This window comes from Ranitomeya imitator, chromosome 4 (assembly GCF_032444005.1).
Source record: "Ranitomeya imitator isolate aRanImi1 chromosome 4, aRanImi1.pri, whole genome shotgun sequence".
Taxonomy (NCBI): Eukaryota; Metazoa; Chordata; class Amphibia; order Anura; family Dendrobatidae; genus Ranitomeya; species Ranitomeya imitator.
This window is the reverse complement of record NC_091285.1, coordinates 637,654,936-637,682,731: the sequence shown is the minus strand read 5'-3', so window position 1 is coordinate 637,682,731 and position 27,796 is coordinate 637,654,936. Positions and strand designations below refer to the sequence as shown.

The 27,796-nt window shown below is 50.3% G+C and overlaps 1 protein-coding gene across 2 annotated transcripts in view; it reads right to left on the bottom strand.

Moving 5' to 3' along the window:
• Positions 1-26,899, bottom strand: part of EPHX3 (epoxide hydrolase 3) — a 40,882-nt gene extending 13,983 nt beyond the window's left edge. The window contains exons 1-7 of one of the 2 annotated variants that reach the window (XM_069766838.1): positions 26,866-26,899; positions 25,644-25,739; positions 19,492-19,747; positions 19,284-19,369; positions 14,770-14,927; positions 14,556-14,684; positions 2,516-2,619 (exon numbers count right to left, since the gene is read on the bottom strand). In XM_069766838.1, coding sequence (XP_069622939.1) covers positions 2,516-2,619; positions 14,556-14,684; positions 14,770-14,927; positions 19,284-19,369; positions 19,492-19,734 — 720 coding nt within the window. In that variant the 5' untranslated portion in view covers positions 19,735-19,747; positions 25,644-25,739; positions 26,866-26,899. The remainder of the gene's footprint in view (positions 1-2,515; positions 2,620-14,555; positions 14,685-14,769; positions 14,928-19,283; positions 19,370-19,491; positions 19,748-25,643; positions 25,740-26,865) is intronic. The other variant, XM_069766839.1, reaches the window with a different exon arrangement.
• Positions 26,900-27,796: the final 897 nt, after the last annotated feature.

Sequence of the window (27,796 nt, the reverse complement as noted above, 5' to 3'; positions counted from 1 at the left end):
GTCCCACAAGCTCGCTGCCTCAGGGTAATCCTTGACGCTGATCTCTCCTTCAAGCCACATATCCAAGCCCTTTCCACTTCCTGCCGACTTCAACTCAAAAATATTTCACGAATCCGTACATTCCTCAACCAAGAATCTGCAAAAACCCTAGTGCATGCCCTCATCATCTCTCGCCTTGACTACTGCAACCTCCTGCTCTGTGGCCTCCCCTCTAACACTCTCGCACCCCTCCAATCTATTCTAAACTCTGCTGCCCGACTAATCCACCTGTCCCCCCGCTATTCCCCGACCTCTCCCCTCTGTCAATCCCTTCCCTGGCTCCCCATTGCCCAGAGACTCCAGTACAAAACCCTAACCATGACATACAGAGCCATCCACAACCTGTCTCCTCCAAACATCTGTGACCTCGTCTCCCTGTACTTACCTGTACGTAACCTCCGATCCTCACAAGATCTCCTTCTCTACTCCCCTCTTATCTCCTCTTCCCACAATCGTATACAAGATTTCTCTCGCGTATCACCCCTACTCTGGAACCCTCTACCACAACACATCGGACTCTCGCCTACCATCGAAACCTTCAAAAAGAACCTGAAGACCCACCTCTTCCGACAAGCCTACACCTGCAGTAACCACCGATCGACCAAACCGCTGCACGACCAGCTCTACCCTCACCTACCGTATCCTCACCCATCCCTTGTAGATTGTGAGCCCTCGCGGGCAGGGTCCTCTCCTCCTGTACCAGTTATGGCTTGTATTGCTCAAGATTATTGTACTTGTTTTTATTATGTATACCTCTCCTCACATGTAAAGCACCATGGAATAAATGGCGCTATAACAATAAATAATAATAATAATAATTTGAACTAGGTACTCTGGGAAAGGTGACCGGCTTCAGGCTGGTCATGCCTTTAAGACCAGTGAATGCTGGTCATGTGCACTTTTAAACTAGGGAACCTTTAAGACCAGGGAATGCTGGTCATGTGTCTTTAAAAACCAGGGAATGCTGGACATGTACCTATAAGCCCAGCGACTACTGGACATGAGTCTTTAAGACCAGGGAATGCGGTCATATACCTTTAAGACCAGGGAATGCTGGACATGTGCCTTTTAGACCAGGGATTGCTAGTCATGTGCCTTTAAGACCAGAGCTTGCTGGTCATATGCCTTTAAGACCAGAAATTGCTGGTCGTATGCCTTAAAGACAAGGAATGCTGGTCGTGAGCCTTTAAAGACCAGAGAATACTGGTCATAGCCTTTATGCTGCCGGGGTGTGTGCGGGGGGAAAGATGGAGCGGGGTCTCCTTTCCCGGATCCTGAGTCCCCCGTCAGCGTTGGAATAGTGCTGTCTTCAGCGCTGAATACCGCCGGTGCGATGCAGCAGCTGCTTCCGGATGTTTACAGCTCGTGTCCGGAAACGGCAGGAGGATGAAGATGGCCGCCGAGAATATGCTGCGAGAGTTCTCGTCCTGAATGAGAAGTGCCTGAATAGGGGGGCGGAGCCATGAAGCGCGGCCTAGCATGGGCGGAGGTTCTGGGTTTCGGCCTACGCAAACCCGAAGCCGGGGGCTAAATTTTTGGAGCCAGCCGGCGCCGAACAGGAAATAGGGAAAAACGACCCGCCGCTGCAAAACAAGGGGAAAAAAACGCCGGTTGTGCAGAGCCCTCCAGCCGCACGAGTCCCGGCACTTACCACGGTGGCTGCCGAAGGCAGAGTATGCAGCTTTGTTCAGCAGGTCAGAAAAGTAGAAGAGATCCTCTGCTGTTTGGATGGTGCAGGGATAAAGAAAAGCCCTCAAACCATTGTCCCTTTAGCAGGGAGGTGGAGAGGAACCTTCCGCCTCCTTGTACCATCCGCTTTCAATAGTGGTGGTGCAGTGGGGGTTGCTCGGACACCACGAGGTAGGCCTCTGTATATCCAAAGGGTAATCACCTAGGATGTGACAGGGCTGAATGTCCGCAATAGGCCTGGCTGGGGAAGAGGGTATGTGGAGGCGACACTCCATGTGCGGGGAGATTGGTGCCCTTGATGGGACCCGTCGCCCCTAAGAATCAGCTCAGGCGTGGCATCCCACGTCTCAGGAGAGGATACGGAGAGGCGACACTCTCCATGCTCGCCTGTTGATGGTTCGGGGAGATCGGAGCCTTGAAAGGATCCGCCGCCCCTTCGTCTGTTGTAAAAAGGTAAAATCAAAAATGTAAAAGGTAAAAATAAAATAATAAAGAGTTTTGGGTTTAAATAGCAAACCCGCCCGTGTGCCTCCTACAGAAACTAAGCAAGAACTGGTTAGCTGAGAGCCAGCAGGAGGGTGTATACTGCAGGAGAGGAACCGGGAGCCAGCAGGAGGGTGTATACTGCATAGGAGGAGGGAACTTTCTATATTATTTAGTGTCGCCTCCTAGTGGCAGCAGCAGCATACACCCACGGTCTGTGTCCCTCAATGAGGCGAAGGAGAAATGATTGGTTGCATCTAACAACCCTAGATCACTGGGAAGGTCATCAGTGTCTTCTACTCACCTCAAAATCACCTAGAGATAGGAGGATTTCAGGTAAAATTGGCAGCTGGAAAAGGAAGACATAACGGGAGGAGAAGAGCTGAGATGGATGAGCCAACACGTAATCTAGGGAGAGAAGAACATCAGCATCAGACTTAAAAAAAACACAAAAAAACCTATATACACTTAGTAATCATACTGCTCCTGATTTCAGCGATCTGCCACTTGCTGTTTTGCTTGCTGTCATTTTGATTCAATCACAGTTTTCTCTGCTGCAGATCTAGCAGAGCTCTAATGCTGAGCTCTGTATAACCCCGCCCACACCACCAATTGGCAGCTTTCATTGTACACTGACAGTAAGTTACCAATCAGTGGTGGGGGCGGGGTTACACACATCAGCTATCTCGCAGAGCTCTAATGCTGAGCTCTGTATAACCCCCGCCCACACCACCAATTGGCAGCTTTCTTTGTACACTGACAGTAAGCTACCAATCAGTGGTGGGGGCGGGGTTACACACATCAGCTAACTAGCAGAAACAAGACTCCTACTCAACTTTACAAAAAGGTGTAATGGGGGCCACAACTAGCTGAATGTTCCCTGTTCATTAATCATGGCAACTTTGTATGGGGGATGGTGCTCCGAGGAAGAAGAAAAGTATGCAAATGATCTCTCTCTTTCAAGTACCATCTAGGTCATGATGCAAGGTTCATTTTTGCTCAGCTAGAGAGCTAATTTGAATACTTTTCTCCCATGGAGCACTACCAAAAAAAAAAAAAAGACTTCATACTTAGCTGGTCTCTTTAAAAGGGATTAGCTCAAGATGGAACTTCATGAACGCAGATTGAAAGTTTAGATCAGCGGCATAGTTGTCCTGCTGGTCTGAACTGTGCTCTATCACGGGCTGCTAGCAGAGAGAGCTTTGCCTCGGCAGCACGGGAGAAGAACAGGAGGGCTGAAGCTAGACGGATCCACTGACGAGGCTAGCTTCAGAGCGGTGAAAGCTGGGACTGCATGGAGGCCTTTATCCTAGGTCACAAGCTGTACAGTAGAAATAAAAATCCCTCCATGTTTGGGGACAGCAAGAATTTTTAAAAAGGGGTAAATTGCTTGGTTGTTTGTTTCTACAAGCACTTTGTCATTTAACCTATTTATAAACTTAAGACAACCCCTTTAAGGAAAACCAGCATTTCCCCACAGAAGACGATCCAGATGAACATTTCTGGCCAGATCTGCATTGTTGATGTCCTATATATAGACATCAACCCTATTCCCGCCATGGTCAATTCTTGTTTTTACAAGCCGTATGAGGGCTTGGGGTTTTTTCTTTCTGGACGGGTTAAAGTTTAGATGGCCTCATTCATTTTACCAAATAATGTACTTGAAAACAAAGCCTGCCCGGGAGCCGCGGCGTGAAGACCAGAAGAGGACGTCATGGAATGAAGATAGGACGCGACGGAGCGGACCTGAGACACCCATTTGACCGGACCACAACAGGACCACCCCTGGGTGAGTATAATCTAACCTCTTTTTCTCCTCTTTCAGGTTACATCGGCGGCTTATCTACAGCATTACAGAATGCTGAGATAAGCCCCTGATGACGGTGAGCTTACCTCACCATCGATTTTGGGGGTGACAGGTTCCCTTTAAGTGTATTGCTATGAATTATAGAAGAATTGAAACTGAAGGTAACTGGATACATAGTCTTTGCAAATAATGTTTCTGTTTGTTTTCACTCTCACCCCTATTGTCCTTCACTTCCTACTAAGCCCCCTAATCCCTACACCTAGTAATAAACTGGTCATCTCTCCCTCCATCTCAACTTCTCCTCAGAACTATTCCTCAACATACAATCCTGTCTCCAAACACAGACAGCCCCCTCATGCCCTCTCCTGCTCCCACCTAGTAACACTTTCTCTGCTCCTTCTCATTGATATCTCCCCAAATCCTGGTCCTTCCCACCACATCCTCACAGTAACTTCTACCTGTCATCCACAATCTTCACAAATTTCCGCAACGTCTCTAACCTTATACCCATCTGCAAGCCCCCGCTTCCTCAGTCCCTCTAACAGAAGCTCTGTGAAACGCTTACCCTGTGTGCAACAAACTTCTCCTACATCCGTGATCTTTTCATTACTAACAAACTTACCTTCCTCGGCATCACTGAAACCTGGCTCACCCCCTCTGACAGCCTCTACAGTTGCACTTTATCATGGTGAATTACAGCTTTCTCACCACCCACCCCAGGAGCAAGCATGGTGGAGGAATTGGTTTTCTCCTATCAGATAACTGTTCCTTCACCCAAATTTCAATGCCACCCTCCATTTCTCTCCCTTCTTTTGAGATACACTCTGTGAGCATCTAGTCCCCTCCAACCTTCAACTGGCAGTCATTTACCGCCTTCCAGGGCCAGCCACCACCTTTTTCAACCACTTCACCACCTAGCTACTTCACTTCCTTTCCGCTGACATGCCCAATATTAACATGGGTGACTTCAACATCCCCATTGATACTTCCTTCTCAGCCGTCTCTAAGCTTTTATCTCTCACTTCCTCCTTCGGCCTCACTCAATGGTCTTCCACAGTCACTCACGAAGATGGCCACACACTGGACCTCATCTTCATCCACCTCTGTTCTCTATCAATCTTCTCCCTCTTTCTGACCACAATCTACTTACATTCTCTTCCATCTCCTCTCCAGGTGTACAATCCCCACTCCACAAACTTGCACACCCTCGCAGAAATCTTAACCCATTCACGACATGCGCCATACTAGTACTGCGCATTTCATGTCCCTCCCTTTGATGTAGGATCTGGCGCTGAGCCCACATCTTTCCCGGCACGTCAGCTGTTTTGAAGAGCTGACATGTGCCCCAAACAGCAGCGGATGGAATCGCGATCCACCAGCAGCTGTTAACCCTTTGAATGCCGCTGTCAATCACTGACAGCGGCATTTAATATGATCGCGCCGGAAGCGCATCTCTAATCCCGCCCATCAGTGACCCCGTCACATGATCGCGGGTCACCGATCGGTCGGCATGACAACCAGAGGTTTCCAGCAGAGACCCATTGCCGAATTGCTATCAGCGCCGCCCGGTGGTCAGCGGTCATAGCAAGTGAGCATTTCTGCTACATACAGGCGATCATCTAGTCTCCCATGGAGACTATTGAAGCATGCAAAAAATAAATAAATAAAAAGTTCAAATCATCCCCCATTCGCCCAATTCAAAATAATAAAAAAAAAATAAAAAAATAAACAAACATATTTGGTATCGCTGCGTTCAGAATCACCTGATCTATCAAGCTATAAAAAGAATTAATCCGATTGGTAAACGGAATAGCGAAAAAAAGTAATTAAATAATTCAGCTCGGCACGCAAAAAATAAGCCCTCACCCAGCCCCAGATCACGAAAAAAGGAGACTATACAGGTCTCAGAAAATTGCGCAATTTTTTTTTTTTAACAAACTCTGGATTTGGGATCAACAAACTCATAATGACCTGGAGAATCATAATTGCAGGTCAGTTTTAGTATTTGGTGAACATGGTAAAACAACAACAAAATAGGGATTTTTGTGTGTACTCACCGTAAAATCCTTTTCTCCGAGCCACTCATTGGGGGACACAGGACCATGGGTTATGCTGCTGTCACTAGGAGGCTGACACTAAGCTGAGACAAAAAAAGGTTAGCTCCTCCCCTGCAGTATACACCCTCATACTGGCTTCCAGACACCCAGTTCAGTGCAAAAGCAGTAGGATAATAACAACAATATATCAAGTAACATTAGAATATAACATGTCAAACAAACAGTCAAAGACCAAAAAAGGTAACGAGCCGTAAGGCTACCAGGGTGGGTGCTGTGTCCCCCAATGAGTGGCTCGGAGAAAAGGATTTTACGGTGAGTACACACAAAAATCCCTATTTCTCCTTCGCCTCATTGGGGGACACAGGACCATGGGACATCCCAAAGCAGTCCCTGGGAGGGAAACAATACAACCAAATAACTCCATGTACCATCTGACTACAAATGCGCAACGGCCGCTTGCAGAATACGCCTGCCAAGGGCCGCGTCCGCAGAGGAGTGAATGTGAACATTGTAATGCTTTGTGAAAGTATGCAGGCTGGACCACGTTGCGGCCTTGCAAACCTGCTCCGCTGTTGCCTGGTGCCGGATGGCCCAGGAAGCACCCATCGACCGAGTGGAGTGAGCCCTAATCCCCGCCGGGATAGGACTGCCCCTGACCCGATAGGATTCCTGGATAGCAGATCGGATCCATCTGGCTATCGTGGATTTAGACGCAGCCAAACCCTTTCTGTGACCCTCCGGGAGAACGAAAAGGGTGTCCGATTTTCTGAAATGAGCCGTTCTGGAAATGTACCTCCTGAGGGCCCGTACCACGTCCAGAGTATGGAGAGCCTTCTCGACCCTATGTTTGGGCTGCGGGCAAAAGGAGGGCAGAATGATGTCCTCATTAAGGTGGAAAGATGAGACCACCTTCGGAAGAAACGCCGGAGAAGGGCGTAGAAATACCTTGTCCTGATGAAAGGCAAGGAAAGGAGCCCGGCAGGATAAAGCGGCGAGCTCTGAAACCCTTCTGATGGACGTCACCGCTACCAGGAAGGCAACCTTCCAAGAGAGGACAGAGAGCGGAACGTCTTGAAGGGGTTCGAACGGAGGTTCCTGAAGAACCCCCAGGACCAAGTTGAGATCCCAGGTCTCTAGCGGCATCCTGTAGGGAGGAACCACATGGGAGACTCCCTGGATGAAAGTCTTGACCTGAAGGTTGGTGGCGATCCTATGCTGGAAAAGCACGGATAACGCTGAGATCTGACCTTTGAGGGAACTCAGGGCCAAACCGGAGTCCAGACCAGACTGAAGGAAATTCAAGATGCAAGGGATAGAGAAAACGAGCGGAGGGTGCCCTCGGAGCCTGCACCATGAGAAGAAGGTTTTCCAGACGCGGTGGTAGATGGAGGCGGAAGACGCCTTGCGAGCACTTAACATGGTGGGAATGACCTGCTGAGAGAAACCGGCACGAGTTAGAATCCAGGTTTCAACAGCCACGCTGTTAAACGTAGGGCCCCTGAGCTCTGATGGTAGATCGGTCCTTGGCGAAGCAGGTCTGGGCGGTCTGGCAACCGCAAGGGAACGTCGGCTACGAGCTGAACGAGCTCCGCGTACCAAGCGCGACGAGGCCAGTCTGGGGCGACCAGGATGACCGGAACTCCCTCCGTCTTGATCTTTCGGATCACCTTCGGCAGTAAGGGAAGGGGAGGGAACACGTATGGGAGCTGAAATTGATGCCACGGAGAAATCAGCGCGTCCACTCCTATGGCCTGGGGATCCCGAGAACGTGCAATGAAGTTGTGGACTTTGGCGTTCAATCTGGACGCCATCAGATCCACGTCCGGGGTCCCCCAGCGAAGACAGATCTGGTGAAAGACCTCTGGGTGGAGTTCCCACTCCCCCGAGGCAAGGCCCTGGCGGCTCAGGAAGTCCGCCGCCCAGTTCTCGACTCCCGGAATGTGCACCGCAGAGATGATGGAATGGTTGGTTTCGGCCCAACGAAGGATGAGGGAGACTTCCTGCATCGCCGCCCTGCTGCGGGTACCCCCCTGGTGGTTGATGTAAGCCACCACCGTGACGTTGTCCGATTGGACTCGTACTGGGTGACCCGCAAGCAGGGCGTGAAAGCGACTCAGTGCAAGTCTGATAGCACGAATCTCCAGGATGTTGATGGAGAGTTTGGATTCCCGAACTGTCCAGCGGCCCTGGGCAGAGTGGTGGAGGAACACCGCCCCCCAGCCAAGAAGACTGGCGTCGGTGGTTACCACTAACCAGCGGATCGGGAGGAAGGACTTCCCCTGGAGAAGAGATGGGCCCAGGGTCCACCATACGAGAGATTGTCTGACCCGCGGGGACAGGGGACAAGGGCGGTCGAGAGATGAGAGACTCCTGTCCCAGTTGTCCAGCAAAGCCTGTTGCAAGGGACGGAGATGGAGTTGAGCAAAAGGAACCGCTTCGATTGCTGCAACCATCTTTCCCAGGATCTTCATGGCGAACCGAATGGTTTGCGGACGAGGATGGCAGAGCGTACGGGCTCCCTGGCGGAGCGCTTGGGCCTTGGACCGAGGAAGCAAGACCAGCCCCCTCGAAGTGTCCAGGATCATTCCCAGAAAGGAGATCCGACGGGCAGGAACGGGAGAGGACTTGTCCAAGTTGATCAACCAACCCAGGCGCGAAAGAGAATCCAGGGTAATGTGGACGCTTGACTCGCAGACTTGAAAAGACGGGCCCTTTATGAAGAGATCGTCTAAGTAAGGTAACACGACGACTCCTCGAGAATGAAGGATGGCCATGACAGCCGCCATGACCTTGGTAAATACCCTGGGCGCCGTGGCGAGACCGAAGGGTAAGGCCGTGAACTGGAAGTGATCCTCCAGAACGGCAAAGCGGAGGAACCTCTGATGAGGCGGGAAGATCGGGATGTGAAGATAGGCATCCTTGATGTCTATCGAGGCCAGAAATTCCCCTCTTTCCATCGAAGAGATGACCGATCTGAGCGATTCCATCCTGAAGTGCTCCAGGAGCTTCAGATCCAAAATGGGGCGCACTTTTCCGTCCTTCTTTGGCACGACGAAGAGGTTTGAGTAGAAACCTTTGAACCTCTCGTGTTCCGGGACCGGGACAATGACCCCACTCTGGCGGAGGGAGTGAATGGCGCAAAGAAGGGCGCGAGACTGAGCTGCCGAGCTGGGGAGACGAGAGGGGAAAAACCGAGTTGGAGGAGGAGAGGAGAACTCTATTTTGTAGCCAGACGATACCAGATCCCTGACCCATTCGTCGTGAACGACGGAGAGCCAGGCTTGCTGAAAAAGGAGTAGGCGTCCGCCTACTCTGATGGTATCGACTGGCGCCGTTCCCGAGTCATTGAGACGGAAATCTGGGAGGTCTGGAACCTCGGGTTCTGGGCTGCCTCGGTTTCCCGCGCCAGGAAGGATTCGGCCAGAAGGAGGGACGAACGTCTCTGTCTGTGCGAGCGGAATGGTCTGATCTGGGAAGACCGGAGGGATTGGACCAGGCTGGGCTGGTACGAAAAGGCCGAAAGCGAAAGTAAGGCTGGCGCTGGAAAGCCGCCTTAGGCCTCTGTTGGGGAAGGAACTTGCTCTTTCCCCCTGTGGCGTCGGAAATAAGCTGGTCAAGCTTTTCGACGAAAAGACGCCCGCTTTGAAAAGGGAGAGAGATCAGAGATTTTTTAGAGGAGGAATCTGCGCGCCACTTTCTGAGCCAAAGAGCCCTTCTGATAGCGATGGCGTTGGAAGCCGCCGATGCTGCGCAATTCGCCGCATCGAGGGATGCGAACATCACGTAATCGCTAGCCATGGCTAACTGCTTGGCTAGGTCTGCCATCTCAGACGGGAGGTCCTGTTCATTAATGGATTTCGCTAGAGCATCCGCCCAGGAAACCATTGCCTTGGTCACCCAAGCCGCGGCGAAGGAGGGGGACAGGGAAGAGCCAGAGGCTTCATACACTGACCGAGCTAGAGAGTCTAGCTGGCGTTCAGTGGGACTCTTAATTGAAGCGCCCTCCGGAACTGAAAGAAGCGTTTTAGAAGCCAGGCGCGAGACCGGCGGGTCTACTAAAGGGGGATCCGTCCAGTCTTTCACGAGATCCGCTGAGAAGGGATACTTCGATACCAGGTCCTTCTTACCCGTGAAACGCTTATCTGGACGCTCCCTGTGACGCCTGACTATATCCAGAAAGGCTGGATGAGAGGCAAAAGATTTGTGGGAACGTTTGGATCTGGTAAAAGAGACCGCGTGTTCCGGAGCGGAATTAGCGTCATCATCCACCTTAAGTGCGTGATTGACTGCTACAATGAGGGAGTCAACCGTAGCTCTGAACTCCGGAGCCTCCGGGTCCAATGATACCTCGGACTCATGTTCAGAGTCGTGAACGCTGTGAGCCCCCAAAGAGGGTGAGCGAGAGGTGGAGCTGCCAGAGTCTGAGTGGCGAGGTGAGCGCTCAGGAGAGGTAGTGCGGATCCGTTTTCGGGATGACCGAGCCTCTTTATGGAGAGAGCGGCCCCTGCTGACCGACGATTCCCCTGCTATGGAGGGATCTCTTAACGCCTGTAACGGATTACCCCGTTCCCCGGGAGGATTTTGAATGGATTTGATGGCGTTGGCTAAAAAATCCACGGACTGCGAGAGTGAAGCGACCCACGGGGGGGGGCTAGGTACGCCAGGGTCGGTGGCGGTGGAGGGCTCCTGGGCACATGGAGCATCGCAGGCAGAGCAGAGGGGAGAACTTTGAGGCCTAGGAAGTGGGGCCTGGCAGGTGGTACACGCAGAAAAAAAGGTCGTATGCACCTTAGAGGATTTTTTAGACCTTGACTGCGACATGATTCTAATGCAAAAAAACCACAGGGTCTATAACCTATGACCGTGCCTGGGAAGCGGAGGGCGACGCTGCAGAGGAGAGGCTGACGATGTCTCCTTACCCCGGTCCTGTGTCCCGCTGTCCTGGGAAGACGAACTGTGATGCCTGAGATGGGGAAACTGGCTGCACGTGGGCGCTGTGACACACAGAGATGCGGCAGAGCTGAGCTGCGGCGTGCAGTGAGGGACCAAGATGGCCGCCGAGATCAGGAGAGAGATCTCGACGGCTGCGAGAAGCGCCAGGACCGGGGGGCGGCGCCGCCGATGACGTGCAGGGGTGGGCGGAGCCTAACGGCAGCGACCAGCGGCTAGGCCGAAGCCGGGGGCTAAATTTGCGGCCTCGGCCCGCCGCGCGGCCGCAAAGTGCCGACGCTTCAGCCCACCGAAATAGCGCTACAGCCCACCGATGTGCCATGCTTAGGAGGAGCCCTCCGGACCGCCGGCGACCCCCCCCAACCCCCACGAGACACTTACCCCGAGGAGGTGAGAGGAGCCTTAGGATGGCAGGGACGGTGCAGGGGTTGGGAAGCCTCTATCCACCAGCCCCAGACAGGGGGGTGGAGAGGAACCGTCCACCACCTGAGTCACGCAGAGCATTGGTGATGCAGTGTGGTCTGCACGGACGCCACGGGGATAGGGCCTCTGTACAGCCGAGGGTAAAACCTGGTGGACAGGGCAGATGTCCGGCAATAAAAAAGGCCTGGCTGCAGAGGAGGATACTGGAGGTAAAACACCAGTGCTCCTCTGTACAACGTGGGGAGATCGGCGCCCTTTTAGGAAAAAAACCGTCTCCCAAAAAAGGTCAGCTCAGGCAGTGGCTCCCAAGTCGCAGGAGAGGATACGGTGAGGTGAAACTCCCGTGCTCGCCTGTTGTTGGTTCGGGGGAGATCGGACCTTGAAAGAATCCGTCGCCCCCTTCGTCCGGAATAGATTAAAAAGGAAAAAATCCGTGAGACTAAAAATCAGTGTGCCTCCTACGGACACTAAGCTTGAACTGGGTGTCTGGAAGCCAGTATGAGGGTGTATACTGCAGGGGAGGAGCTAACCTTTTTTTGTCTCAGCTTAGTGTCAGCCTCCTAGTGACAGCAGCATAACCCATGGTCCTGTGTCCCCCAATGAGGCGAAGGAGAAAAAACAGTTGTGGAATTACACTTTTTTTGCAATTTCACCGCACTTGGAATTTTTTTCCTGTTTTGGAGTACACAACATGGTAAAACCAATGGTGTCGTTCAAAAGTACAACTTGTCCCGCAAAAAACAAGCCATCACACGGCCATATTGAAGGAAAAATAAAAAAATTATGGCTCTAGGAAGAAGGGGAGCGAAAAAAGAAACGCAAAAAACGGCGAGTAGAGGTTAAAGACCTTGATCTACACTTACTCTCTGAATCCCTTCTCCCTCTTGCAAACACAAGTTCCTTACATAATGCAGATGCTGCTGCTTTATATAACACAACAACAGCTGCAGCTTTCTAATCAGTCGCCCTCCTTACACATACCAAAGCTCACACAATCAACAGGCAACCCTGGCACACCAGCCTGACTAAAGAACTGAGGCAGGCTTCCAGGGTTGCTCATAGGAGATGGAAAAGATTCCACTAAAGCAAGCACTTCATCACATTCAAACAGTCCCTCACCATTTTCAAGTCCACACAGTGCAGCAAAACAAACATAAGTCTCATCTCTCATATCCTTCCTGTCTCACAACACTAAACAGCTATTCAACACTTTCAATTCTCTCTTCTGTCCTCCAGCACCTCCGCTAAAGACTTTGCCTCATTCTTCAAGTAGAACAATAATATCAGAGAAAGCTTTGGGCTACAACCCCCACAGTCCCTCTTTACAACTACTCAGCCCTCCAACAAAACCAACTTCTCCCCCATTACAGAAGATCAACTTTCCTTTCTACTCTCAAGATCACATTTCACCACCTGTGCACTCGACCCGTTCCACCTCATCCCAAACCTCACCAGTCTTCATCCCAAACTTACCCCATCTCTTCAACCTCACTAACAACTAGTGTTTCCCCTCATGCTTCAAATGTGCCTCGATCACACCCATCCTCGAAAAGTCCTCCCTTGATTCATCCTCTATGTCTAGCAATCGCCCCATATCACTTCTCCCCTATGACTCAAAACTACTGGAACAGCATGTCCTTCTTGAACTGTCCTACCACCTCTCTTCCTGTTCCCTCCTTGGCAGCTTTCAATCTGCCTTACGACTGCATCACTACACTGAATCTTCCCTGACTAAAATCACCAAATCCAGGCAACACTACTTCTGTCTCCTCTTTTTCCTGGACCTGTCCTCTGCTTTTGACACAGCCAACCATTCCCTCTTACTACAAATTGTCTCACCTCTTGGAATCACAGACTTGACCATATCCTGGATCTCCTCATTCCTAACAGATCAGACATTGAGCGTATCCCACTTACACACCACATCTCCTCCTCCTCATCTTGCTCCCTGTCGGTGTCCCCCAAGGTTCAGTTCTAGGACCCCTGCTCTTCTCTATTTACACCTTCGGCCTGAGACCGCTCATAGAGTCCCACGGTTTTCAGTGTCACCTCTATGCCAACGACACCCAGATCTACATCTCTGGACCTGATATCACCTAACTACTAACCAGAATCCCACAATGTCTGTCTGCTATTTCATCCTTCTTGTCTGCTAGATTTATAAAACACAACAGAATCCATCATCTTTCCTCCATCTCACTCAAACCCCCCAACAGACCTATCCATCAATATCAATGGCTGCTCACTCTCCCCAGTCCCACAAGCTCGCTGCCTCGGCATAATCCTCGACTCTGATCTCTAATTCAAACCACATATCCAAGCCCTTTCCACCTCCTGCTGACTCCAAATAAAAAAATATTTCCCGGATCCACACATTCCTCAATTAAGAATCTGCAAAAACCCTAGTCCATGACCTTATCATCTCCCGCCTCAACTACTGCAACCTCCTGCTTTGTGGCCTCCCTTCTAACATTCTCGCGACCCTCCAATCTATTCTAAACTCTTCTGCCCGACTAATCCACCTGCCCCACTTATTCCTCAGCCTCTCCCCTCTGTCAATCTCTTCACTGGCTCCCCATTGCCCAGAGACTCCAGTTCAAAACTCTAACCTTGGCATAGAAAGCCATCCACAACCTGTCTCCCCGTATATCTGTGAGCTAGTCTCCTGGTACTTACCTTCACGCAACCTCTTACGCTCACAAGATGATCTTCTCTACTCCCCTCATATCTCCACTTCCCACAATTGCATCCAAGATTTTTCATGTGTATCCCCCCTATTCTGGAACTCTCTACCCCAACATATCAGAGTCTCACCAACAGTGGTAACCTTACAAAGGAACCTGAAGACCCACTTCTCCCGACAAGCCGAAATCCTTCAGTAACCCTCGTTCCACCAAACCAGATCAGCTCTACCGTCACTTATTGTATCCTCACCCATCCCTTGTAGATTGTGAGCCCTTGCGGGCAGGGTCCTCTCTCCTCCTGTACCAGCCCGACTTGTATTGTGTAAGATTATTATACTCGTTTATATCATGTACACCCATCCTCACATGTAAAGTGCCAAGGAATAAATGGTATAATAATAAATAATAATAAAGGTACATTACCATGGAAGGCTGAAGGGTGAGGAGCATTCATAACGATGAGACGAGACACCATGGTGCTGTGACGAACTGCAAATGTCCATGCCAAGGTGCCCCCCCAATCGTGTCCCACTAGGATACAGTGTGAGTAACCTGGGTGGGAGAGAGAACAGGCCATATATAATAAAATTCATTCCAAACCTGTCCACCTCAGACTAGTGAGACAAAAAGCCCTCACCCAGCCCAGTAATGAGATCCTGGATGTCCTGAAGTAGTATCTCCATTCTGTAATCCCGCAGCTCAGGAGGTGCATCGGAGCTCCCGAACCCTCTGAGATCCACGGCCACAGTCCAATACTCCGGGGAGAACTCATCCAGCTGGTGCCTCCAGGAGTACCTGCCAACAGCACGAGGGGGTCACAGCACAGAGGAGGCAACACTAAAGGAAAAAAGACTCCCCATACCATTACACGTGCTTATGTGTAATCTGTTTCAGAATGGCTCTACATTAAAAGCTTAGCTGTATTATAATCTAGAGCTGCATTCACAATTCTGCAGGTTTCAGTGCTGAAATCGCACAGCGTTTCTTCGTTCATAGTTTGCTCTGGTTCTCTGCACTCTAAATTGTTTTATACCTCAGTATCATAAGAGTTCAGCTGTCAGAGGTATGAATATCAACAGGTTTGCAACAAGTTGGTTGCTTCCAATGACATGCAGCAGATAAGTGAGTGCAGCACTGAAGTAAAATACAAAAAAAAAAATAACAACTCAGTATCAGTATAGCGTATGTGATGTAGTGCAGATATGGAGTACAATACAGGAGGTAACTCAGGATCAGTAATGTAATGTATGTACACAGTGACTGCACCAGCAGAATAGTGAGTGCAGCTCTGGAGTATAATACAGGATGTAACTCAGGATCAGTAATGTAATGTATGTACACAGTGACTGCACCAGCAGAATAGTGAGTGCAGCTCTGGGGTATAATACAGGAGGTAACTCAGGATCAGTAATGTAATGTATGTACACAGTGACTGCACCAGCAGAATAGTGAGTGCAGCTCTGGAGTATAATACATGATGTATCTCAGGATCAGTAATGTAATGTATGTACACAGTGACTCCAGCAGAATAGTGAGTGCAGCTCTGGAGTATAATACAGGATGTACAGTGCCTACAAGTAGTATTCAACCCCCTGCAGATTTAGCAGGTTTAATAAGATGCAAAGAAGTTAGAGCCTTCAAACTTCAAACAAGAGCAGGATTTATTAACAGATGCATAAATCTTACAAACCAAAAAGTTTTGTTGCTCAGTTAAATTTTTATAAATTTTAAACATAAAAGTGTGGGTCAATTATTATTCAACCCCTAGGTTTAATATTTTGTGGAATAACCGTTGTTTGCAATTACAGCTAATAATCGTCTTTTATAAGACCTGATCAGGCCGGCACAGGTCTCTGGAGTTATCTTGGCCCACTCCTCCATGCAGATCTTCTCCAAGTTATCTAGGTTCTTTGGGTGTCTCATGTGGACTTTAATCTTGAGCTCCTTCCACAAGTTTTCAATTGGGTTAAGGTCAGGAGACTGACTAGGCCACTGCAACACCTTGATTTTTTGCCTCTTGAACCAGGCCTTGGTTTTCTTGGCTGTGTGCTTTGGGTCGTTGTCTTGTTGGAAGATGAAATGACGACCCATCTTAAGATCCTTGATGGAGGAGCGGAGGTTCTTGGCCAAAATCTCCAGGTAGGCCGTGCTATCCATCTTCCCATGGATGCGGACCAGATGGCCAGGCCCCTTGGCTGAGAAACAGCCCCACAGCATGATGCTGCCACCACCATGCTTGACTGTAGGGATGGTATTCTTGGGGTCGTATGCAGTGCCATCCAGTCTCCAAACGTCACGTGTGTGGTTGGCACCAAAGATCTTGATCTTGGTCTCATCAGACCAGAGAACCTTGAACCAGTCAGTCTCCAGAGTCCTCCAAGTGATCATGAGCAAACTGTAGACGAGCCTTGACATGACGCTTTGAAAGTAAAGGTACCTTACGGGCTCGTCTGGAACGGAGACCATTGCGGTGGAGTACGTTACTTATTGTATTGACTGAAACCAATGTCCCCACTGCCATGAGATCTTCCCGGAGCTCCTCCCTTGTTATCCTTGGGTTAGCCTTGACTCTTCGGACAAGCCTGGCCTCGGCACGGGAGGAAACTTTCAAAGGCTGTCCAGGCCGTGGAAGGCTAACAGTAGTTCCATAAGCCTTCCACTTCCGGATGATGCTCCCAACAGTGGAGACAGGTAGGCCCAACTCCTTGGAAAGGGTTTTGTACCCCTTGCCAGCCTTGTGACCCTCCACGATCTTGTATCTGATGGCCTTGGAATGCTCCTTTGTCTTTCCCATGTTGACCATGTATGAGTGCTGTTCACAAGTTTGGGGAGGGTCTTAAAGGGAACCTGTCACCCCGTTTTTTGAGATTGAGCTATAAATACTGTTAAATAGGGCCTGCGCTGTGTGTTCCTATAGTGTATGTAGTGTACCCCGATTCCCCACCTATGCTGAGATATAACTTACCAAAGTCGCCGTTTTCGCCTGTCAATCAGGCTGGTCAGGTCGGGAGGGCGTGGTGACATCGCTGGTTCTTCCTCAGCTTTACGTTGGTGGCGTAATGGTGAACAAGCAGCGCGCGATCTGCGCTGTAATCCCTTGCATCGGTGGGGGCCGCCATCTTCCTGGGGCCGCGCGTGCGCAGATCGAGTGCTCTGCTGCACGGGGCTTCAGGAAAATGGCCGCGGGATGCCGCGCGTGCGCATTAGAGATCGCGGCGGCCATTTTCCCAAAGCCGAGTTTGCATCTCGGCTTTGGGAAAATGGCCGCCGCGATCTCTAATGCGCACGCGCGGCATGCCGCGGCCATTTTCCTGAAGCCCCGTGCAGCAGAGCACTCGATCTGCGCACGCGCGGCCCCAGGAAGATGGCCGCCCCCACCGATGCAAGGGATTACAGCGCAGATCGCGCGCTGCTTGTTCACCATTACGCCACTACGCCACCAACGTAAAGCTGAGGAAGAACCAGCGATGTCACCACGCCCTCCCGACCTGACCAGCCTGATTGACAGGCGAAAACGGCGACTTTGGTAAGTTATATCTCAGCATAGGTGGGGAATCGGGGTACACTACATACACTATAGGAACACACAGCGCAGGCCCTATTTAACAGTATTTATAGCTCAATCTCAAAAAACGGGGTGACAGGTTCCCTTTAAATAGTCAGAAAAGGCTGGAAAAAGAGATAATTAATCCAAACATGTGAAGCTCATTGTTCTTTGTGCCTGAACTACTTCTTAATACTTTAGTGGAACCAAACAGAATTCTGGTGGGTTGAGGGGTTGAATAATAAATGACCCTCTGAAAAGACTTTTTACAATTTAAAAAAAAAATAAACAAAGAAATAACATTCTTTTTTGCTGCAGTGCATTTCACACTTCCAGGCTGATCTACAGTCCAAATGTCACAATGCCAAGTTACTTCCAAATGTGTAAACCTGCTAAATCTGCAGGGGGTTGAATACTACTTGTAGGCACTGTAACTCAGGATCAGTAATGTAATGTATGTACACAGTGACTGCACCAGCAGAATAGTGAGTGCAGCTCTGGGGTATAATATAGGAGGTAAATCAGGATCAGTAATGTAATGTATGTACACAGTGACTGCACCAGTAGAATAGTGATTGCAGCTCTGAAGTACAATACAAGATGTAACTCAGGAGCAGTAATGTATGTACACAGTGACTGCACCAGCAGAATAGTGAGTGCAGCTCTGGAGTACAATACAGGATGTAACTCAGGATCAGTAATGTATGTACACAGTGATTCCAGCAGAATAGTGAGTGCAGCTCTGGAGTATAATACAGGATGTAACTCAGGATCAGTAATATAATGTACTGTATGTACACAGTGACTCCAGCAGAATAGTGAGTGCAGCTCTGGGGTATAATACAGGATGTAACTCAGGATCAGTAATGTAATGTATGTACATAGTGACTCACCAGCAGAATAGTGAGTGCAGCTCTGGGGTATAATACAGGATGTAACTCAGGATCAGTAATGTAATGTATGTACACAGTGACTGCACCAGCAGAATAGTGAGTGCAGCTCTGGAGTATAATACATGATGTATCTCAGGATCAGTACAGGATCAGTAATGTAATGTATGTACACAGTGACTCCAGGAGAATAGTGAGTGCAGCTCTGGAGTACAATACAGGATGTAACTCAGGATCAGTAATATAATGTACTGTATGTACACAGTGACTCCAGCAGAATAGTGAGTGCAGCTCTGGGGTATAATACAGGATGTAACTCCAGATCAGTACAGGATCAGTAATGTAATGTACACAGTGACTCCAGCAGAATAGTGAGTGCAGCTCTGGGGTATAATACAGGATGTAACTCCAGATCAGTACAGGATCAGTAATGTAATGTACACAGTGACTCCAGCAGAATAGTGAGTGCAGCTCTGGGGTATAATACAGGATGTAACTCCAGATCAGTACAGGATCAGTAATGTAATGTACACAGTGACTCCAGCAGAATAGTGAGTGCAGCTCTGGAGTATAATACAGGATGTAACTCAGGATCAGTAATGTTACATATTATATTGTTAGCTGGAGGCCATCCCTTATTACATCATCAGCAATCATTGCTCTCTGACCGCTGTCAGTCGTGAGCAGGCATTACACACAGGTAGTGGAGGACATTACCAGTTCTCTGGGAATCCGTGCAGAAGAAGCATTAATGGGTTGCCCTTTTCTCCAGATGCCACGTAATGGAAGCGTATACCAGACTTCTGTACAATGAAGACGTAGATGATCAATGACTTGTCCTCACCTCCTGGCACCTCTCATCCGCCACACTGCTCCTCACATTATAGTGGCACCTCCATGTATGAGAATCATCACAGGCTCTTACCTTGATGCGGATGTGCCCGTGCTGGCCGTGCGCGCTGCTTGTTAGGCAGGCTGGGGCGCTCTTACGTGGCTCCCAATAAAATGCCCTGAAAGGCTTCCTGGCTATAAGCCGCAGAGCGTCCGGCACGTAGGAGGCGGCTGCCAGGAGAGATGCAACATAGACGAGTACCCAGAACAGGACACCAGATACCTTCAGGGCCGCCCGGGTCACCATCAGGAGGAGACGGGACACATAGAACTGCATTGTGACCCACTGTCTGGAGCAAGAAGACATTGATGAGATTCCACAGGAAGCCAAACCGCACAATAACAGTGCCAGGTAAGTGCTCGCTGACAACTAGCACCAGCATAGTGGCTACATTTACACAATCAGGGAGTTAAACGGCCAAAAAAAAAGTACTTGCTATCTGTAGCTCCAACAAGTCCCAACTCAGCTTTTTTTAATTCATAATGCATATCTATTGTTTGCTACATGATAAAACTTTCACATCACGCAGTCACCACAAGGGGGAGCTCTCTGCATACAATCGGATACAGCTGCCACTGAAGCCAATACAAATACATGTGGCTAGCTCCCTCTAGTGGCAGCTGTGCACACTGTGCTGGGAATTCATAGCACCTTCCCTTAGATTTTCCATCGCATTATTTCAGCAGCATTGTGGATGCAATGTTACAAAACCTCCTGCAATAATTCGCTGTGGATGCTGCTGGAGGTCCCATGGCCTCAGTATGTCATAGAGATATATCCGAATTGGGGGTGCAGTTGCTGAGATTCCACCATTGGCTAAAACACAATAGGTGCTTATTATCTCCTCCAAGACTTAAAGGGGTATTGCCATCTCCAAGACCCTATCCCAATATGTAGGTGTAATAATAACAATAATATTAGCAAATGCCTCCAATTAGAAATGTAGTATAGTTCTTCTAATTCGCTATGTGCAGGGAACTGAAGTAGCTTAGGATTCCATGGTTACGACCACTAACTGATAACCAACTATAGGAGTGGTCGTAACCAGGGATACCTAAGCTACTTCAATGCCCTGCACATAGCGAATCAGAAGAACTATACATTTCTAATTGGAGGTATTTGCTAATATTATTATTACACCTACACCATATTGGGGTAGGATCTGGGAGATGGAAATACACCGTTAAAAGGGATTGTCCACAATTAGAAAAACACAGCTGCTTTCTTTCATCCTCAGCGCCACCCCGGACCATGGGCTGTGTCTGGTACTGCTACCCAGCCTCACTGAAGTGAATGGAGCAAGGTTGCCATACCAGGCACTACTGATGGTCAGGGGTGGCACTGCTGATGAACGAAAGCAGAATCCTGCAGAAACCCCTCTAACGGAATATTCTGAAAAGAAGTTAGGACCCAACGGCAGGGTAGGTGAGAACTACAAGATTGGCCAAACTTCTGTCCCCCTTTAAAATGAGGCAGGAGCTCGCAAGCTCAAGTCATTCATTCTAGATGCGGCCCCGTGCTTGCATGGATGTGCGCTCTGCTTACATGGATGTGCGCTCTGCTTGCATGGATGTGCGCCCTGCTTGCATGGATGTACACTCTGCTTACATGGATGTGCGCTCTGCTTGCATGGATGTGCGCCCTGCTTGCATGGATGTACACTCTGCTTACATGGATGTGCCCTCTGCTTACATGGATGTGCGCTCTGCTTGCATGGATGTGCGCCCTGCTTGCATGGATGTGCGCTCTGCTTGCATGGATGTACACTCTGCTTACATGGATGTGCGCTCTGCTTGCATGGATGTGCGCCCTGCTTGCATGGATGTACACTCTGCTTGCATGGATGTACACTCTGCTTACATGGATGTGCCCTCTGCTTACATGGATGTGCGCTCTGCTTGCATGGATGTGCGCCCTGCTTGCATGGATGTGCGCTCTGCTTGCATGGATGTACGCTCTGCTTACATGGATGTGCGCTCTGCTTGCATGGATGTGCGCCCTGCTTGCATGGATGTGCGCTCTGCTTGCATGGATGTACACTCTGCTTGCATGGATGTACACTCTGCTTACATGGATGTGCGCTCTGCTTGCATGGATGTGCGCTCTGCTTGCATGGATGTGCGCCCTGCTTGCATGGATGTGCGCTCTGCTTGCATGGATGTGCGCTCTGCTTGCATGGATGTGCGCTCTGCTTACATGGATGTGCGCTCTGCTTGCATGGATGTGCCCTCTGCTTGCATGGATGTGCCCTCTGCTTGCATGGATGTGCGCCGTGCTTGCATGGATGTGCGCTCTGCTTGCATGGATGTGCGCTCTGCTTGCATGGACGTGCGCTCTGCTTGCATGGATCTGCCCCGTGCTTGCATGGATGTGCGCTGTGCTTGCATGGATGTGCCCTCTGCTTGCAAGGATGTGCCCTCTGCTTGCATGGATGTGCCCTCTGCTTGCATGGATGTGCGCTCTGCTTGCATGGATGTGCCCTCTGCTTGCATGGATGTGCACCGTGCTTACATGGATGTGCGCCATGGATGTGTGCCATGCTTGCATGGATGTGCCCTCTGCTTGCATGGATGTGCCCTCTGCTTGCATGGATGTGCGCTCTGCTTGCATGGATGTGCGCCGTGCTTGCATGGATGTGCGCTCTGCTTGCATGGATGTGCGCTCTGCTTGCATGGATCTGCACCGTGCTTGCATGGATGTGCGCCATGCTTGCATGGATGTGCCCTCTGCTTGCATGGATGTGCCCTCTGCTTGCATGGATGTGCGCTCTGCTTGCATGGATCTGCACCGTGCTTGCATGGATCTGCACTGTGCTTGCATGGATGTGCCCTCTGCTTGCATGGATGTGCCCTCTGCTTGCATGGATGTGCCCTCTGCTTGCATGGATGTGCGCTCTGCTTGCATGGATGTGCGCTCTGCTTGCATGGATGTGCCCTCTGCTTGCATGGATGTGCACCGTGCTTACATGGATGTGCGCCATGGATGTGTGCCATGCTTGCATGGATGTGCCCTCTGCTTGCATGGATGTGCCCTCTGCTTGCATGGATGTGCCCTCTGCTTGCATGGATGTGCGCCGTGCTTGCATGGATGTGCGCTCTGCTTGCATGGATCTGCACCGTGCTTGCATGGATGTGCGCCATGCTTGCATGGATGTGCCCTCTGCTTGCATGGATGTGCCCTCTGCTTGCATGGATGTGTGCCGTGCTAGCATGGATGTGCGCTCTGCTTGCATGGATGTGCGCCGTGCTAGCATGGATGTGCCCTCTGCTTGCATGGATCTGCACCGTGCTTGCATGGATGTGCCCTCTGCTTGCATGGATGTGCCCTCTGCTTGCATGGATGTGTGCCGTGCTAGCATGGATGTGCGCTCTGCTTGCATGGATGTGCGCCGTGCTAGCATGGATGTGCCCTCTGCTTGCATGGATCTGCACCGTGCTTGCATGGATGTGCCCTCTGCTTGCATGGATGTGCCCTCTGCTTGCATGGATGTGTGCCGTGCTAGCATGGATGTGCGCTCTGCTTGCATGGATGTGCGCCGTGCTTGCATGGATGTGCGCTCTGCTTGCATGGATGTGCGCTCTGCTTGCATGGATGTGCGCTCTGCTTGCATGGATGTGCGCTCTGCTTGCATGGATGTGCGCCGTGCTTGCATGGATGTGCCCTCTGCTTGCATGGATGTGCCCTCTGCTTGCATGGATGTGTGCCGTGCTAGCATGGATGTGCGCTCTGCTTGCATGGATGTGCGCCGTGCTAGCATGGATGTGCCCTCTGCTTGCATGGATCTGCACCGTGCTTGCATGGATGTGCCCTCTGCTTGCATGGATGTGCCCTCTGCTTGCATGGATGTGTGCCGTGCTAGCATGGATGTGCGCTCTGCTTGCATGGATGTGCGCCGTGCTTGCATGGATGTGCGCTCTGCTTGCATGGATGTGCGCTCTGCTTGCATGGATGTGCCCTATGCTTGCATGGATGTGCGCCGTGCTTGCATGGATGTGCCCTATGCTTGCATGGATGTGCCCTCTGCTTGCATGGATGTGCGCCGTGCTTGCATGGATGTGCGCTCTGCTTGCATGGATCCGCGCCGTGCTTGCATGGATGTGCCCTCTGCTTGCATGGATGTGCGCTCTGCTTACATGGATGTGCGCTCTGCTTGCATGGATGTGCGCCGTGCTTGCATGGATGTGCACCGTGCTTGCATGGATGTGCACCGTGCTTACATGGATGTGCGCCATGGATGTCCGCCATGCTTGCATGGATGTGCCCTCTGCTTGCATGGATGTGCCCTCTGCTTGCATTGATGTGCCCTCTGCTTGCATGGATGTGCCCTCTGCTTGCATGGATGTGCGCCGTGCTTGCATGGATGTGCGCTCTGCTTGCATGGATGTGCACTCTGCTTGCATGGATGTGCGCTCTGCTTGCATGGATGTTCGCTCTGCTTGCATGGATCTGCACCGTGCTTGCATAGATGTGCGCCGTGCTTGCATGGATGTGCCCTCTGCTTGCATGGATGTGCGCCGTGCTTGCATGGATGTGTGCTCTGCTTGCATGGATGTGCGCTCTGCTTGCATGGATGTGCGCTCTGCTTGCATGGATGTGCGCCGTGCTTGCATGGATGTGCCCTCTGCTTGTATGGATGTGCCCTCTGCTTGCATGGATGTGCGCCGTGCTTGCATGGATGTGCGCTCTGCTTGCATGGATCCGCGCCGTGCTTGCATGGATGTGCCCTCTGCTTGCATGGATGTGCGCCGTGCTTGCATGGATGTGCCCTCTGCTTGTATGGATGTGCCCTCTGCTTGCATGGATGTGCGCCGTGCTTGCATGGATGTGCGCTCTGCTTGCATGGATCCGCGCCGTGCTTGCATGGATGTGCCCTCTGCTTGCATGGATGTGCACCCTGCTTGCATGGATGTGCCCTCTGCTTGCATGGATCTGCGCCGAGCTTGCATGGATGTGCACTCTGCTTGCATGGATGTACGCTCTGCTTGCCTGGATGTGCGCTCTGCTTGCATGGATGTGCTCTCTGCTTGCATGGATGTGCGCTCTGCTTGCATAGATATGCGCCGTGCTTGCATAGATGTGCGCCTTGCTTGCATGGATGTGCGCCATGCTTGCATGGATGTGCGCTCTGCTTGCCTGGATGTGCCCTGTGCTTGCATGGATGTGCGCTCTGCTTGTATGGATGTGCGCACTGTTTCATGGATGTGTGCTCTGCTTCATGGATGTGCGCCGTGCTTGCATGGATGTGCGCCGCACTTGCATGGATGTGTGCCGTGCTTGCATGGATGTGCGCTCTGCTTGCATGGATGTGTGCCGTGCTTGCATGGATGTGCGCTCTGCTTGCATGGATGTGTGCCCTGCTTGCATGGATGTGTGCCCTGCTTGCATGGATGTGCGCTCTGCTTGTATGGATGTGCGCTCTGCTTGCATGGATGTGCGCTCTGCTTGCATGGATGTGAGCCGTGCTTGCATGGATGTGCGCCGTGCTTGCATGGATGTGCGCCCTGGTTGCATGGATGTGCGCTGTGGTTGCATGGATGTGCGCTCTGCTTGCATGGATGTGAGCCGTGCTGGCATGGATGTGCCTGTGCTTGCTTGATGTGCGCTCTGCTTCATGGATGTGTTCCGTGCTTGCATGGATGTGCGCTCTGCTTGCATGGATGTGCGCTCTGCTTGCATGGATGTATTCCGTGCTTGCATGGATGTGCCTGTGCTTGCTTGATGTGCGCTCTGCTTCATGGATGTGTTCCGTGCTTGCATGGATGTGCGCTCTGCTTGTATGGATGTGCGCTCTGCTTGCATGGATGTGCGCTCTGCTTGCATGGATGTGAGCCGTGCTTGCATGGATGTGCGCCGTGCTTGCATGGATGTGCGCCCTGGTTGCATGGATGTGCGCTGTGGTTGCATGGATGTGCGCTCTGCTTGCATGGATGTGAGCCGTGCTGGCATGGATGTGCCTGTGCTTGCTTGATGTGCGCTCTGCTTCATGGATGTGTTCCGTGCTTGCATGGATGTGCGCTCTGCTTGCATGGATGTGCGCTCTGCTTGCATGGATGTATTCCGTGCTTGCATGGATGTGTGCTCTGCTTGCATGGAGACGCTGCTTCCTATAGCGTGGGCGCCGGCTGTGTTACACATATGTGGCTCTGATAAAAAAAAAACGGTGGAAAATGTGCTAAGAAAATTACCAAAAGAACAGTCCAATAAATTTGTAAGAAAATGATTCCTTGTTGATATTTTCTGGCCTCCGAACATTTCAGGTTTTCATTCTCTCTATATGGAGCCTGAAAAAAAAACACATATGTAAAAAATGCACATAAAAATTAAAAGATGTAAAGAAAAAAAAGTACCACTATTTTTTTTTAAAGTGCAAATTGATGTAAAAAAAACAACAACAAAAAAACACAAAAAAACCCTGCTGCAAATCCGCACCCAAAAATATAAATAATTTAAAAAAAAAAATCAGCAGTTATTCATTTATTCTACACCTAAATCTGCACCAAAAATGCATCAAATAAAGAGGGAAAAAAACCCACAATAATTAGAGAAGAAAGCGATCGTGCGTTTTGGTCCACAGATGAAAAAAAAAAAAAAAGGAGAATCAGCATTTATTGTACGCGTGGCTGGAATGTAAACGAGTCCAGGAACAGCCGATAAAAAGGCACAAAAAAAAAAAAAAAGTAATAATTAAAAAGAAATAATAAATAAAATGAAGATGAAAAAAAATTAGATTTCAGAACTGCGGAGAAAAGGAGCGATTCCTGAGGCGTCTGCTGCTTGAACTGACGGCTTTTACTGCCGGAAGACGATGCCGTGTGAACAAGCCCTAAGAGATGTGACCGGCGCTCGCTCCTGTCGCAGCGTATTAACCTCTTCAATGCCGCAGTCGCCTAGTTGGAAATGGCGGAGGGGGGGGGGACCCCATGGCGTTGTCACGGCGTCCCGGGAGGACCCCCCTCCTGTCTGCCATGTTCCTACACCCCTGAAGCCAGCGGTGGGGAGCAGTCAGTGATCAGACCGCTCTGTGGGGGTCTCAGCGCCCGGTTCCCACTGATCAATACTGTGACTGGGAATCTGATGGCTGTTTTGGGGGGGTACAAGGGGTAATGAGGGGTATTAGGCAGGTTATTTGCCTCCTGAAGTCACTATATGGCAGTAGGAGCTTTCACTGGGGATCTCCATGGCAATAAAAAAATGTTCCAGTCTGAAAGAAAAAATAAAGTAGTGCACAAATCGCACTAAAGTCGCATCACGTGACTCCAACAGTAAACGCAGGCTGAGCTCACAGCCAGCACTGGAGAGAAGCCTAAGCTGCTCTTAGACTCCACCTGGCTCACACATTGCCAGCATTACAGGCTAATGGAACGATTTACAGCGACTCCCCGCATGCCAACGCCATGCCAACATCACCTGTAATACCGTCTCCTTCACTCGACCACTGTACAAAAGGACATTTCACAAGTCCCACCCATTGACCGGTTTCTCAGCAATCTATTGGATAACTGCGCTGCCTATCTCTGATTGAAGACATTTTATTGGTTGACGCTTAACCCCCAGCAAGGTAGGTAAAAGCTTTTTTTTTGTGGTTTGGCTGAAGGACAACGTTGCCATGACGTAGGCGGGGTTAAATAGAGGTCGCTTGCTTATTGGCTGCAGCAGCGGTCAGAGCTGATCCTGCTTTCTACTGGAGGTGACGCTTGTCTATCATTTTGACTGACAGAGAGATTGTCCTATGAGATGTTCGTATTCTTTTCTAGGAAGTACGGTTGGTGATACACATTTTATCCCGCTCATTGGCGCTAAGGTCTCTGTTACCATGGCGACAAGAATAATTTATTTTTTTTAGGCATTTTCCTCTACTAAACGTGTCGGTGATCAAAACCAATTGGGGGCAGAACATTGTACTTCCTAACCTAGTGCCATAACTATAGGCCGAATTATCACCAAAAATGGCACACATAGAATAATCAGTGCTCCACACTGCAGTACGGCAGATGGGACCTAAGACTAAATCGACAACTGGGTGTTACATTCACCTGGCCAATGTGAAGTGCCCCCACACAAATCTATAGACACAGGAAAGACTCCAGCGCCATTACTGCAACTCACACCCCACCCAGTCCTTTTTGTGTGACCATACAGAAATAGTGGCTTTAGTGAAGCCCCCTGCCCAAAAGGAAACCTTTTCATGGCCCCCATATGGTAAGATGTCTCCCCATGTAGTACAATATGATGACCCTATGATTATGATGCCTTCAAAGATGCCTCCCTACACAATATAATGCCCCCATAGTGCCCCCACTCACAGTACGGTACCCTAACAGTGCCTCTCTCATAATTC